At 52.0% G+C, this 14831-nt stretch overlaps 1 protein-coding gene across 2 annotated transcripts in view; it reads left to right on the forward strand.

Annotated features, from left to right (window-relative positions):
• The window catches only part of STK11IP (serine/threonine kinase 11 interacting protein), a 16789-nt gene extending 11401 nt beyond the window's left edge, over positions 1 to 5388 (forward strand). Inside the window, exons 20-25 of one of the 2 annotated variants that reach the window (XM_010861259.1) lie at positions 706 to 803; positions 902 to 1080; positions 1288 to 1369; positions 1571 to 1641; positions 2140 to 2387; positions 3104 to 5388. In XM_010861259.1, the coding sequence (XP_010859561.1) occupies positions 706 to 803; positions 902 to 1080; positions 1288 to 1369; positions 1571 to 1641; positions 2140 to 2387; positions 3104 to 3253 (828 nt within the window). In that variant the 3' untranslated portion in view covers positions 3254 to 5388. Of the gene's footprint in view, positions 1 to 705; positions 804 to 901; positions 1081 to 1194; positions 1370 to 1570; positions 1642 to 2139; positions 2388 to 3103 lie in introns of those variants that run through there. The other variant, XM_010861260.1, reaches the window with a different exon arrangement.
• The last annotated feature ends 9443 nt before the right edge of the window (positions 5389 to 14831 follow it).

Consider the following 14831-nt stretch of genomic DNA (forward strand, 5'->3'; position numbering starts at 1 on the left):
GTGGGGCACACATGGGAGCCAGTGTCTGCGGGCTGTCTGGCGCAGCCTCTGGATCTGTGAGCGCTTTTGGGACACCGAGGGCCTAGAGTACCGCAGTCTTGCTCTCCATTGTCCCTCCTGGTGTGAGGAACAGGCAGCCACGATGAGGTGTGCCTGTGCCGGAATCAGGCTCAGGTCCTTGATAGGCATGTGATCCAGCCTGTGGGGGCCTGGGAAGCCTCTCCTTCCTGCGGGATGAGTGACGGGAGGGAGAAAAAGAGTGTTCTAGGGAAAGGAGGCAGCAACTGCTCTAAAGCCTGAGAGGAGCTCGTGGGGAGAAGTGAGCAGCGCAGCCAGGGTGTGGGCGGGGCAGGTGTCCTGAGAGGAGCCTGGAAGCATCATCTGGTGTCTGCCGCATAGCTCGGACTTGATCCCACGGCCTCTGGCGCCTCTGAAGTCTGGGGATCTGGGGAGTGGTGGTGGGTTTTGTATTTGGGGGCAGTTGTCCTCTCAGAGGGTGGGCTGGAGGGGGTGAGATGGCGGTCAGGGAGACCTGCTCAGAGCCTGACGTGGGTCCGAGTGTAGGCGGGGCTGTGGGCTAGAGAGCGAGGCTGACGGAGGTGCCGGATGGCTGAGCAGTATCCCCAGGACACCTTGGTGTCCCCTCAATCTGCCGGCCGCCTCCCTAGTCCTCTCTGTTTCTTGCCAACCTCCTCTTCCCCTTAGGTGCCGCTGGCGTTGGCAGGCCACCCTGGGGAGTTTCTGTGTCTCGTGGTTGTGTCTGACCAAAGGTTCTACGTGTTGAAGGTGACAGGGGAGATCTGGTGAGTGGACGGGGCTGCTGCCAGGGAAGGGCCTGGGCCCCCATGCTCTGACTCTGCTCTCACTCTTTCCTGCCACTCTGCCCTCCCCGTCTCCACAGCGGGCCCCCAGCTAGCTGGCTGCAGCCGGCCCTGGCCGTTCCCCTGCAGGATCTGCGGCACATAGAGCTGGGCCTGGCAGGACAGAGCCTGCGGCTGGAGTGGGCAGCTGGGTCAGGGGCCTGTGTCCTGCTGCCCCGAGAGGCCAAGCGCTGCCGGGCCTTCCTGGAGGAGCTCACCAGTGAGAAGGGCCAGGGGGAGGAGGGAGGCTGGGGCCGGGGGCTGTGGACCGCAGTGCCACGTGTGGCGCCCGCAGTGAAGACAGACGGGTAACAGGACCCATCCCTCTTGGAAGTTCTGCAGCATGGAGGATGGGAAGGTGTGGAGAGGTTGGGATGGAAGAGCCGGAGTCGTTGAGGGCTCCCTGTCCCTGGCTGGCTCTGTCCAGATGTCTTGCAGTCCCTGCCCCCCACACGGAGGAGCAGTTTCAGCACCACGGAGGAGGAGGTGACCCCGAAGCACAGGCTCTGGTGAGTTGAGGAGGGGGCTGAGGCCAGGCTGAGGCCCAGACGGCTGCTCGTGGAGCACAGCCCCTCCACTCACAAGCCCCGGGTGGAATCTTGAGCGCCCGCGCCTCCTGACCTGGGCCTGGCCTCCTCACTCCACCCCACTGTGGCTCTTCCCACCCCGTGGCTGACCGCTCCTTCCTGGGCCTGCTGCCTTCTCCCTAGGCCACTGTTGAAGACAGACTCTTCCTCGGAGCCTCCCCGGTTCTTCTACCTTCGAGTGTTCCTGGTTGAAGGTGAGATCTGGCCCGGGCCTTCCGGCCTTCCAGCCCCCTGGCGCCTCTTCGTGCCTTTGTAGTAATTCAGTGCCAGGATGTAGACTTCCACCCAGTAGCAGTCTCAGTGTCCCGGCCTCTCTGGAGGGTCCAGGGCATGCCATGGGGTGTCTTGTTGCTCAGGAATCTTTGCTTTGGGGCCCAGGCTTTGTGGGAAGTAGAGCAGATCATCTCAGTCTGCCCTATCCTACCCTTTTGGTGAAGGGGAGAGTGGGTGCATCTTTCTGATGTAGGGGTGGGAGTGGGGCAGGTTCTCTCTGACTTGGGCCTCAGAGGTTTTGGAGGCTAGAGATCCCTGGAGTTTGGGAAAGTGAGAACTGTGGTCCCCAGAGGCACAGGCCTTGCTGTGGCCACCTCACTGTGGTCACTCCTCCTCTCCGAGCAGCATTGGGACACCAGCCCGGGGATCTGGCTCTTCCATGGCCTTCTCTGGGCCTCACCCTGTCTCTTGTACCCTAGGACCGGCTGCCTGCCCTGTGTCCCTGTTGCTGACTCTGTCCACCCTGTACCTGTTAGATGAGGACCCTGCAGGGTCCCAGGCAGAGCCCCCTCCTCCAGCAGCGTCTGGCGAAGCATCTGAGAAGGCCCCACCCCCCGGGCCAGGCCCCTCAGTGAGCGTCAGGGAGCAGCAGCCCCTCAGCAGCCTGAGCTCTGTGCTGCTGTATCGCGTGGCCCCAGAGGCTCTGCGGCTGGTCTTCTACGACGAGGTGTGGAGCGAACGAGAGAGAGGGGTGGGGAGGGGGTGGTGAGGGGCGGTGCGGCAGGTGGGTCTAGGAAGTCTAGGATCTGGGCTCTAGAGAACCTAACCACAGGCAGTCGTGATGGCAGGGAACGCAGAGAACAGGGTGCTGGGACCTGGGAGCCTATTGTGGGGTGTGAACAGTAGCGAGGAAGCAGTTACGGGCGGTGGGAACACTGTGCCCTTGAAGCCCAGCCTTGCGTGAGCTCGGAGGCCCTGAGGAAGCAGCCGCCACTTGGAGTTTGTGTCTCTTTGGGCCTGTGCGCCAGCCGTGTGATTTTTACAGTCTCTACGTGAGGAGGCAGTATGGTTTTTAGCTCAATTACAGTTGAGGACTCTGGGGCTGGGGGGATGTTAACCAGCGGGCCCAGGTCACAAATGACAGAGCCAGGAACTAAGTCCCAGCGACCCCTTGGAGTTGACTCTAGAACTGAGAGTCTGAAAGCAGGAAGGATTAAAGACACAAAGTGGTAAACGAGAAAGCTCTTTTGTGGGGTCATCCATCAGTGCCAATTGGGTTCTGTTTTAAAAGCTCAGAGTCAGGATCTTTTCCGGAGAGAGACAGGCCTGGGGACGAGAAGAGGCCTTGAACCGGGAGGGGCAGTGGGTCCTCCTGAGACCCGCCTGCCCCGCTGCTTGGGCACGGCCCTCGTGTGTCTCACCTCACTGCTGCTTGTATGCCAGGTGTCCCGGCTGGAGAGCTTCTGGGCACTCCGCGTTGTGTGTCCGGATCAGCTGACGGCCCTGCTGGCCTGGATCCGGAAGCCCTGGGAAGAGCTGTTTTCCATCGGACTCCGAACTGTGACCCAGGAGGCTCTGGACCTTGACCAGTGAGGCTGCTGGGCTCGCCCCGCCCCTGCCGTAGAAGCCACCGCTACAGATGTCCTCTCTCCAGACTCTGGCCGCTGACTCGTCTGGGCACGGGCCAGCAAGGCCCCAGCTGACCCCCAGCGCACGGGCAGGGTGAGAGGACTAGTCTGGCAGGGACTAGTTGACCTGGCCCCAGGGGATGGGCCAAGTGGTCAGGAGTGTTTCTCCTGTGCTTTCCTCAGGTATCAATAAAGCTGTTTCCATTCCAGATGCCCTAGGGGCACCTGGATGTGTCACTTGTGAGGCCTGGTGTCCTCCCACTTCTTAGAGAAACTGCCCTGCCCGTGGCTCTTCCATAATGGACCAGCCAGGCAACCTCATTTGAACTGTGACACCAACCATCTTCCAACCCTGCTTTGGCTCCACCGATGGGATCAAGTTGGACTCCTACCCACGGGTACTCGTCCTCAGCCAGCAGCGCCTGTCATGTGACCTGGCGAGGAAATCCCTGCCCAGCCAACAGCTGGGCCAGTTAGGTTCCCACTCTCTCGAGTTTCAGCTGGGGACTAACGAGCATCTCAGGCCACTGGTGGTGCAAGCTGGAAAGGAGTGTGACTGGGGAGCGGGTGTGTAGAGCCGGGCTGTGGAGGGAGGGCAGGCGGGCAGGTATCTGGGGGTTTCCATCCCTGCCTTCTTCTCTCCTGCACTGCTTTGTTCAGCTCAGGGCCTGGGTGGGTTGACCCCACTGCTTTACCTGTGTCTCCACAGCCATGGTGAGTGGTTCAGGAATGCCCATGGTTTGGCCTACTAGGCCTCAGGCCTGGCTTTTTGCCAGAACATCCAAGAAAGAGGCAGGTTTCCCCCAGGAGGGCTGCTGAGAGAATAGACCTACAGCTGCTGATTGTGAAAGGGGAGTAACCAGGCCGAGAGAGGGAGTCAGAGCTGAGGTAGGTGGGGTGAGTGAGGCCAGGTGTGGGTGGTGTCCGTGGAGTCCTGGGGTCAGATTGTGCCCAGAGGCACATAACCCTGGAATTTTAGGTTATGTGAGCCAAAGGAGACCTGTTCGTTTCTTTTTGGCTTCAGCTAATTTGAGCCAGACATGAGGCACTGAAAGGGTCTTCTCTGCATACACCCCTGCTCTGACTTGAGGCAGTCTGAGTAGGGATCTGTTTCCTGCATGCAAGAATAACCCAAGGGGAGTGGTGGTACCCATATATTTGTGTACAGGGGTCCTGTGAGAGGACTTGAGAAGGGAGTGTTGGGGACTCCCTTTGAACTCCTGAGCCCGGCTCGGGCTGAGTGTGTGTGTGGTTTTGAGAACTAACAGATGGGTTTCATTTTGGGAGCATGTACGTGCCAGGCACTGAGTTCCGTGCTGATAGTCTGCTCCATGCAGAGGTCCTGGGAGAGAGTGGCATCTTGTTACAGGTGAGGAAACTGAGGCTGTGAGGAGGTGAATGACTGGCCATGATCCCGTCAGTAAGTAGAGGACACCTGATGACGTCCAGGCTCAAATGACTTCAAACCTGGGGTGTCAGCAAAGCAGTGTAAATGTCCTTTAACAGAGGAATGGATAAAGAAGACATGGTACATATATACAATGCGATATTACTCAGCCATATAAAGGATGAAATAACAGTATTTGCAGCGACATGGATGGACCTAGAGATTGTCAAAGTGAAGTATGAGACAAATACTGTATGATATTACTTTTATGTGGAATCTAAAAAAACGGTACAAATGAGCTTACTTCCAAAACAGAAATAGAGTCACAGATGTAGAAAAAAAATGTTCAGTGACCGGGGGAAAGCAGTGGGAGGGATAAATCGGAAGATTGAGACTGATACACACACTCCTATATACAAAATAGATAATAAGGATCTGCTGTATAGCGGAGGGAACTCAAACTGTAATGGCCTATGTGGGAAAAGAATCTGAAAAATAATGGAGATGCATATGTATATAACTGATGCACTTTACACCTGAAGCTAACGCAATGCTGTAAATCAACTATACACCAATAAAAGTGAAAAAAGAATAGGGCTGATGACACTTGCTCAGGTATTCCTTGACTGGAGGAGGAAGCTGGCCCAGAAGATCCTGTGGGCCCGTAGTGGGGCCCAGAGGCCAGCTGAGAGGGTGCTGGAGAGTGTGCAGGGGCCACTGCAGAACGGGATAGGCCTGGCCCCCATGTGGGGAAGCGAGCAAGTTTAAGTCGAACCGATTGTGTTTAAATCACTGCACTGAGTTCACTGGAATGTTAGGCTAACTTTTCTATTGGTTAGAAGTGGGGACTCATTACAAAGATAAGTTGAGTTATAGAGGAAAAAGCACCCCCAGGTGCTCCTAAGGCTTGGGGGGCAGGGAGCAGACAAATTCTTCTGGGGTCTGGACCCATCCTTGACCCAGCCAGCCCTCTGCAAACTCTGGGTCCTGGGAGAATGGAACTACGGTCACTCAGCCTCAAGCCCTCCTCATGAATGGCTGAAAGTCCTGTGTCCAGATCCTTGGATTTTGAGGAGGGAGAAGAACTGCTGGGCCCCAGCGGGGAGAAGGCATTTAGGGTAGTTAGGGTCACTCTTGGCAGCTCTGCCTTTCCTGACCTCTGTGTGGGTCAGCATCGTCTGTCTCCTGAAGCAAGTGCATTACATACTCATTCATAAATCCACTGATGCGATGCGTTCATTCATCCCTTCACTCAGCAGGGGTTAAAAGAACACAGGTTCTACCGCAGAGCCCATTAGAGCATACCTCAAGAGAGGTTCTCCAGTACTCATGAATGACTCCCATGAAACAGCTGCGCTCTGGGCCAGGACGGCAGGGTGGGCGTGGTGGGGCCAGGACTTAAGGTTTGGAAATTTACAGAGGAACACCCCTAAACAATCCTCACCTGTAACAAGATGCCATAGCTTAGTGAGCGCTTACTACGTTCCGTGCATTGCTTAAAGCATCTAATCTTCCCAGGCGTTTCTCATTCCTTTGGTCAAAAGATACAGAGCTGATAAGCTCAAGGAAGAGCCTTCAGTGTATAGACGTGACCCAGACCTGAAGGCTGGTGCTGAGGCTCCAGAGACGGGTTTTTCCTGTTTCTTGGAGCCAGATGGTTTCTGTCTTCCCTTCCCTGCAGGGCCCTAGTGTGTACTGGCAGGAGAGTGGGGGTAAAATCGTGTGAATCTGAGAACTGGCCTGTTGGGAAATGCTGGCCAGTGGAGGATCCCTCACTGACAGGCCTGCAGAGGCTGGAGGGGGCCCAGGGAAGACAGTGCAGAGGTTCAGGAAATAAGTTCACCTACTTCTGTTTTGCTCAGAGCTGGCCTGAATTTTTAATTGATGCAAATTAAAACTTCCCAAAAATACTAGTCCACTTTCTTGGCAGTGAGCACACCCCCTTCCGCATTAGTGATTTGGCACCATCTGCAAACAAGAGTCCGTGCTGGTCCTGCCGAAGGCCTTCCCCAGCTGCCGGCCCAGAGTTGCCTTTCAGGGAGGCCGGGTCCGTGGACAAGCACATTCCCAGAAGCCCCATTGGGTCATGGTCCGGATGGGGTAGAATAATCTCCAGTCATCTCAGAGTGACCTGGAAAGCGGTGTGAGGCTGGGGGACCTGAAAGAAAAGCTTCATCCATTTCCTCCTGCTTAAAATCTCTGGGCTGGTTTTTGTTTTCTGTAACAATTTAACAAGTCCTCTGCACTCTTTGTCCTGGGGATGCTGTTTGGTGAGCCAGAGGACAGAGGTGCTGGTGTTGTCCCCCGAGGCCATCACACTCCTGGGAGTATCTGACCTTTAGCCCTGCACCCCCTGGAGGAGGCGCCGGGACATTACTGCTCCTCTGACGGACCACAGCTTTGCCACCTGGCACACATGCATAGGTGTTAGTCAGCAGGACTTGCCTTCTGTACCCTGAACTGACCCCAGGGATAGGTTTGGCCACTCAGCCTGGCCTTTCCCTTCCAACGAGTGCTTATCGATTGCCTGTTTGGCCTTGGGCTTGCCGGCAGAGCAGGCCTGAGGTGGTGGAGAGAAAGGATTTGCTCCCTGAAATTGTACATAACAACACTATGTCACATTTTCTGTAGAAACAAGGTGAGAGAGGGTGAAATAGACGTTCACATTTGCTTCTATTTGTATTAGATTATGGAGGGAATAAAAGCATTTGGGGGCTTCCCAGGTGGTGCTAGTGGTCAAGAACCCGCCTGCCAAGGCAGGTTAGACGTAAGAGTCGCAGGTTCGGTCCCTGGGTCAGGAAGATCCCCTGGAGGAGGGCACAGTAGTTCACTCCAGCATTCTTGCCTGGAGAATCCCATGGACAGAGGAGCCTGGCAGGCTTCAGTCCATGGAGTCACACAGTTGGGTACAACTGAAGCGACTTAGCACACACACACATTAAATATTTTATTAAATAAAAGGTGGGTGAAGATGGGACAAGGTAGATGGAGGAGAGGGGTGGTATTGGGTGTTTTTTTAAACTTTTTTATTGAAAAATATTTTAAAACTCAATGTATTATGATTCAAAAATTATATTAAACATTTTTATGAGGTTCTGGGATGGGGATCAGTGGCCAAACTGAGTGATGTAAACTTTGATTGTGAAGACTTAGGAAGAAGGGGAGCAGGTCAACTTGAAAACCTCTCCCTCTTAATGGGAGAGGTATTGTCTTTGCTGACGGGTCACATCACGTGGAGTGAAGGGTGGTGTCCTCCTTTGCCAAGAGGCTGCAGTGGCTTCTAAGAAGACCCTGTCCAGATTGGTTAGCTGTGGCTGGAACCTCAGCTGCTGTTCTGTGTGGTTACTTTGCCCATCTCTGGGTGCGTGCAGTATTTTGCACTCACCTACTCAAGAGTCAGCATGTGTGACGGTCATACATGAAAAGGCACAGGGGATTTAGATCCGAAAGATCCAGGATTATGTCTTATCACACTATTTAACCATAGTAAGGCAACTTGCCCTTACTGCTCTGTGGCTCCTTCATCTACAGTGAGGGGATAAGACTAATCAATAACTTACCCAGGTCACAACATTGTCGCGTGTGGTGATAGACATGGAAGCGCTAAGTGGACCATGAGGCAGTAAATAGATGCTGGTTTTAAAAAAGCCTGCCTGTTAGTTAATACAACATGCTTTGTTGCCTAGAAAAGCCCTTTGTAAGCAGAGAGGAAAGACTGCATCTTCTGCCTGGGTGTTTATGAGTGGCTATTCTCCAGGGTGCTTCAAAGGGAGCCTCAGACACTGCCCGAGACATGAGTAGGCCATGACATGTTTCTCTTGGCCCATACTTGGTCATTTGATCATCTTGAAACTAGTGACTTCTATGCCCTCCACAGAAACATTCTTCAGTTTATTAGTTACTAGAGTTACTTGGGCACTAGCCTTCAATGCCATGACATTATTGAACTCTTAGAAGTGTGCTAGGCTCTCTGTGAGAAGAGGGTGGGATATGAGGCTCTGGCTCTCAAGGGGTTTACCTCCCAGGAAGGGACTGGGGAAGGGCGCCTTGGAGCTGGGTCATGAGGATGGGAAAGATTATAAAAGGAGAATGTCATCGTAATGGCCATCTACTTTGTTCTACTTGGAGAAGGAAATGGCAACCTACTCCAGTATTCTTGCCTGGGAAGTCAAATGGACAGGGGAGTCCATGGCGTCGTAAAGAGTTGGACAAGACTGAAGTAACTAAGCTCTAGACCAGCACTTTGTTCAAATCATTTCATTGACATCGTTGCACTTGCCTGAAGGAAAAGTGTGATCTCTAGTTTCCAAGGGAGGAAGCTGAGACTCAGGTTAAGAAAGGTGATTCTCACCAAGGGGATGCTGGATCCCAAACTCATGATCTTTCTCCTTCCATGAAGCCGTATACCCTCATATACCTTCCAGGATACCCACCCTCCAGTCCTTTTAAACCTGTCTCCTTGTGGCACCAGGTTCCTGGGCTGCCACATCCCACCACCATTCAGATCCTCAGCACCCAAATTCCCACACTGATGCTGTTCTTTCCCACCACGGGGCTTTTCCAGAGCTCTTCCTTCTGCTGTGAGTGCTTCCCCTGCTTCCCCACCCCACCCCTCATTGCATGACTGATTCTCACCGTTCAGGTCTTTGCATAATTGTCTCCTCTTCACAGAACACGTTTTTAACTTCGCTACCTGAATGTTCCCTAAATGCGCCTTTCCCCCCATGGCGCTTGCCCCATTTGATAATTAATAAATTTATGCATTTGCTTGCTTATTGTTTGTAAGGTGCCTAAGGGCAGCGGCCACGTCAGGTTTTCTTCACTGATGTGTACCCAACACCTGGTGTAGAGCATAGCGTGAATGTGTGGGTCTCAGTTTACACACTTGGGGTGCAGGAAACATTACAACATTTTCAACACAAACTTTTATTTCAAGTCCCCATCCCGTGGGGTTGGCAGGACTCACTGACCGCCTCCTCCTGGCCCCCCACCTTGGGGTGTGGGGGAACCTCCTTCTTTGCTGATGGGGGAAGGCAAAGAGTAGCTCCTCTACCTCCCTCCTCGCCCCCAGCTCCTGGCCAAGACACTTCGGGTCTTGCCAACCTTTTCTTTTTCTTCCTCTTCAAACTTTCCTAGGTTTCCCAAGACTTTGGCTCTGAATGAACAAAAGGCAGAAAGGCTCACTGGCTTTCTGTCTCACCCATTTCCCCCAAATAATGAAATCTAAAGCAGGCTAGTTGTCTGGGGAAGGAGAGCGAAAGGACCTAGACTCATGTCAAAATGGCACCCCAGCGCAAATGACTCCGCACCTCTGGAGCTGAAAGGTGAACTCTGTAGGGTGAGAGCCCAAAGCTGGATCAGGTTTTCTGAGGGACATATGGACTACTACAAGATAAACCACTGCAGAGTAACAACAATAGTAAATAAGAAGAATGACATTTATTGAGCACCTATTCTGTGCCAAGCATTGAACTGGCATTTATATATAGCATCTCTTAACTCCAGAGTCTGGGCTTTTTATCAAAGCCATGTTGCTTCTCTAGTGAAAAAAAAAAGGTCTTGTTCACCATGAGGCTTGGGGTTTCCCTGGTGGCTCAGATGGTAAAGAATCTGCCTCCAATGCAGGAGACCTGGTTTCGATCCCTGGGTTGGGAAGATCCCCTGAAGGGAATGGTTACCCACTTCAATATTCTTGCCTGGAGAATTCCATGGACAGAGGAGCCTGGTGGGCTATAGTCCATGGGGTTCCAAAGAGTCAGACATGACTGAGTGACTCACATACACATACATAATGAGGCCAGTCAACAGCATTCAGCACTGGGTGGTCTGTTCTGGCAAGCAAGGAGGAGATGCTATTGGCAAGAGGGAATTCCAGGCCAGTCTCAGTGACAGCGTGGAGGTACCTGAACCCACACTTTACTGTCTTCCAGAAACTCTTCATCCTGCCAAGTTAGGGTTATAAATGCGAAGATTGGTCCACTGGCCAAGCTTCAGTTTGGCTGCAAGACACATTGCCCGTTGAGATGTCAGCCCATTTTCACTCATTTCCTGTGTGTTACATTTCATCATTTTTCAAACTGCAAGTTACCTGAGGGCTTTTGTGTCTCTGCTTTGTAGTAGTATTGAGGTTAGTTTAACGTTTATCAAGCCCTATGTGTCAGGTACTGGTCTAAGAGCTTCACACAGAGGAGTTCATGTCATCCTCTTAACAACCCTGTTCTTTTTTTTTTTTTTATTTGTAACTTAAAAAATGTTTTTGGCTGTGCTGAGTCTTCGTTGCTGTGCAGGCTTTTCTCTAGTTGCAGTGAATGGGGCTATTCTCTAGCTGCGGTGCGCAGGCTTCTCATAGCGGTGGCTTCTTTGTTGCAGAGCATGGGCTCTGTGGTGCTCGGGCTTCAGTAGTTGCAGCACGTGGGCTCCGTAGTTGTGGCTCTTGGGCTCTAGAGCACAGGCTCAGGAGTTGTGGTGCATGGGTTTAGTTGCTCTGTGGCCTGTGGGATCTTTCTGTACCAGGCATCAAACCTGTCTCTCCTGCACTGACAGGCAGATTCTTTACCACTGAGCCACCAGGGAAGCCCATCAATCCTGTTCTAATTGCCATTTTGCAGATGAGAAATCTGAGGCCCATAGAGGGTAAATAACTTGCTCCAGGTCATGCAATTACTAGTGACTGGTCTACGAACTGGCGCTGCTTGATCCCTCCCCTGTATGGCTTCTGGTAGCAAAGATGTTGTCTCCTTAAAAATCTCATCTGGGAAGTGAGTGGTATATTTCAGTTTGTTCTCCAGGCATGGAAGGTTTATTTATTTATTTGTATATTTTTGCTATATAAATTTGTGTATTTGTATATTTCTACAAAATATATTTTGTATACAAAATTATTGTATACAAATTTGTATGCAAAATCTGTATATTTATTTGTATATAAATTTATTTATAAATATAAAAAATGTATTTGTCTCCACTGGGTCTTTAACAGCTATGGGAAGGCACCAAGGTGTGGTGGTGGGGGGGCAGGGGGCACTGTAGTGTATGCGGATAAACATTAGACATGGAGCCACAAGCCCTCGGGTTCAATTCCTGGCCATGCTGGCTAGGAACCTTTGACCTTAGGCAAGTCACTCGCGCTTCCTGAGCCTCACTTTTCTCGCCTGTCAAATGGATTAAGATGCTCTACCTTAGAGGGTTGTTGTGAGTGCATGAGAATATGAATATTAAAGTGGTTTGTACCTAAATTTAGGGTGATGAAATGATCATGGTTGCTAACTTTACGTTTTTTTTTGTTGTTGTTATTGTTGGCTGCGCCGTGGGGCCCATAGGATCTCATTTCCCTGACTAGGGATTGAACCTGGGCCACAGCAATGAAAGCCCAGAATCTTAATCACTGTGCTAACCAGGAATTCCCATTATCTTAAAAAAATTGTTTTTTATTAAAAAAAAAATTGGTCTGAAACAGCTGGGGACATTGGCATTTTGTTCTCCACCCCAGAAGGAGCGATGAGTATGGGTGTCCAAAGACCCTCTAAGGGGAGATTTCACTCCATCTCACTCCCTAGGGGCTAGGGGATAGAGGAAGGGGCTTGCAGAGCTGGAGACCAAAGCTTCTGACTGGGGGCAGAGTGGGGAACTCCCCAACTGGGAAGAGGATGGGAGTCTGAGGGCCCTAGGAAGATGAGACCTGTGCTCAGGCTAATCCCTTGGGATGATGGAGCCTCAGAGGGATGCCTTAAGGCATCAATATCCAGGGACCAGGTTGTCAAAACCCTCCCTAAGCTGTCTCAGTATTAAAGTACTGCCATCTGACTTTACAGGCTAGAAAATGGAGCCTGAGACCCCGAGAGAACCAGGTGTCAGAGGGTCCTGGGAAATGTTCCCAAGGTGGGGGACTCCCAGGTTCCTATGTACCTCTGAGCAAGGGTAGGCTCCACCAAAGCACAGAAGGTAGAGACTTGGAACTGAGTTACCTGGCTCAGAGGGATAAGGGACTGGGCCACGTATTAGCATGCTGGGGCTGCCCTAACAAAGTTCCATGAACAAAATGGCTTAAACAACAGAAATCTGTTGTCTCACAGCTCTGGAGGCTGAAAGTCTGAGATCAAGACACCAGTAGGGCTGTGTTCCCTCTGAAGGCCCAGGGGAAGGATCTATTCCCGGCTTCTGGTCATTCCTGGGCTGGTGGGAGCATAACTCCAAACTTCACATGGCATTCTCCTGAGTGTGTTTGTGTCCACATTTCCCCTTTTTATAAGGACACCATTCAATACTCTGGTCACCTGATCCCAAGAGCCATTGGAAAAAACCTGGTGCTGGGAAAGAAAGATTGAAGGCAGGAGGAGAAGAGCGTGGTGTAGGATGAGGCGGTTGGATAGCATCACTGACTCGATGGACGTGAGTTTGAGCAAGCTTTGGGAGACAGTGAAGTACAGGGAAGCCTGACGTGCTGCAGCCACATGGTCACAGAGTCAGACACAACTCAGCAACGGAACAACTTTCATATTAGAAAAGGAGCCCACCCTCTCCCAGCATAACTTCATTTCCAAATAAGGTCATCTTTTACTCCTTGGAAGGAAAGTTATGACCAATCTAGATAGCATATTCAAAAGCAGAGACATTACTTTGCCAACAAAGGTTCGTCTAGTCAAGGCTATGGTTTTTCCAGTAGTCATGTATGGATGTGAGAGTTGGACTGTGAAGAAAGCTGAGCGCTGAAGAATTGATGCTTTTGAACTGTGGTGTTGGAGAAGACTCTTGAGAGTCCCTTGGACTGCAAGGAGATCCAACTAGTCAATCCTAAAGGAGATCAGTCCTGGGTGTTCATTGGAAGGACTGATGCTGAGGCTGAAACTCCAATACTTTGGCCACCTCATGTGAAGAGTTGACTCATTGGAAAAGACTCTGATGCTGGGAGGGATTGGGGACAGGAGGAGAAGGGGATAACAGAGGATGAGATCGTTGAATGGCATCACCGACTCGATGAACATAAGTTTGAGTGAACTCCAGGAGTTGGTGATGGACGGGGAGGCCTGGCATGCTGCAGTCCATGGGGTCGAAAAGAGTCAGACATGACTGAGTGACTGAACTGAACTGAACTGGAGGTACTGCGGATTAAGATTTCAACCTATGAATTGGTGGTGTGTGTGTGTGTGTGTGTGGTGGGCGGGGGAGGGTGCACAATTCAACCTGTAACAGATGGGTCTCACACCCTGAGTTTCGGGGCATAGTTCACACACTCTACTTAAACCCAGCTGACTCTCACATGGGCATCTTGGTTCACTCTTTCCACACCCTATGAGCCTGGAAGGCTGACCACCTCTCCTTTGCTGAAAGAGGTTGGGAGTAGTAACGGGCAGCAGCCGGGACATACATTGAAGATGCCCTGTCAGCAACCTGCTTCCCGGCTGTGACCATGGCAGGGTCACAGCCTCCCTGACTCTCAGCTGTGATGAGGTCAAGAGGAGGATGGAGAGGGCCCAGACTGGACAAAGTGCTCAGCTGATTCTAGCTGCCTTCCCCTCTCCCTGCTGTCAACTCTGAATGTAGAAAATCTTCCTTCAGGTTGAGTGGAGACCCAGCTGAGGGCAGGGCTGTGTGGGTGTGTCAGTTGCTCGGTTGTGTCCCACTCTTTTGCGACCCCATGGACTGTAGCCCACCAGGCTCCTCTGTCCATGGGATTCTCCAGGCAAGAATACTGGAGTGGATAGTCATTCCCTTCTCCAGGGGATCTTCCCCACCAGGGATTGAACCCAGGTCACCTGCATTGCAGGTAGATTCTTTACCATCTGAGCCAGAAGGCAGGGCTGGGAGAGGGTAAATTACAAGTCCAAGGTCACAGGGTTAAACCTCTTCTCCCACCCGGAGCCCATCACGCCCAGCACCCTGTACTCCGCCCGCGATGTTGGTTTCCCTCTCCTGGGTCTGGCCAGTGCCACTCTCCCCTGCCCATCAGCTCCATCCTGGGTTCTCCCTGCCACATCCTCCTAAGTTCTCCTAAGGATTCAGGGACGCGTCTTCATCAGCTGTACAGCGAGGGGAAGTTAGGGACATGGCAATGTGCTAAGTGCCATTTCATCCAGACCCCAAGGGTCAAATTGGGATCCAGTGTCGCCTTCCAGAGACTTTGCCCTTGGGAAAGGAGAAGTGACTACTTCGGGGGGGG

This window comes from Bison bison, unplaced genomic scaffold (assembly GCF_000754665.1).
Source record: "Bison bison bison isolate TAMUID 2011002044 unplaced genomic scaffold, Bison_UMD1.0 scf7180017864471, whole genome shotgun sequence".
Lineage (NCBI taxonomy): Eukaryota > Metazoa > Chordata > Mammalia > Artiodactyla > Bovidae > Bison > Bison bison.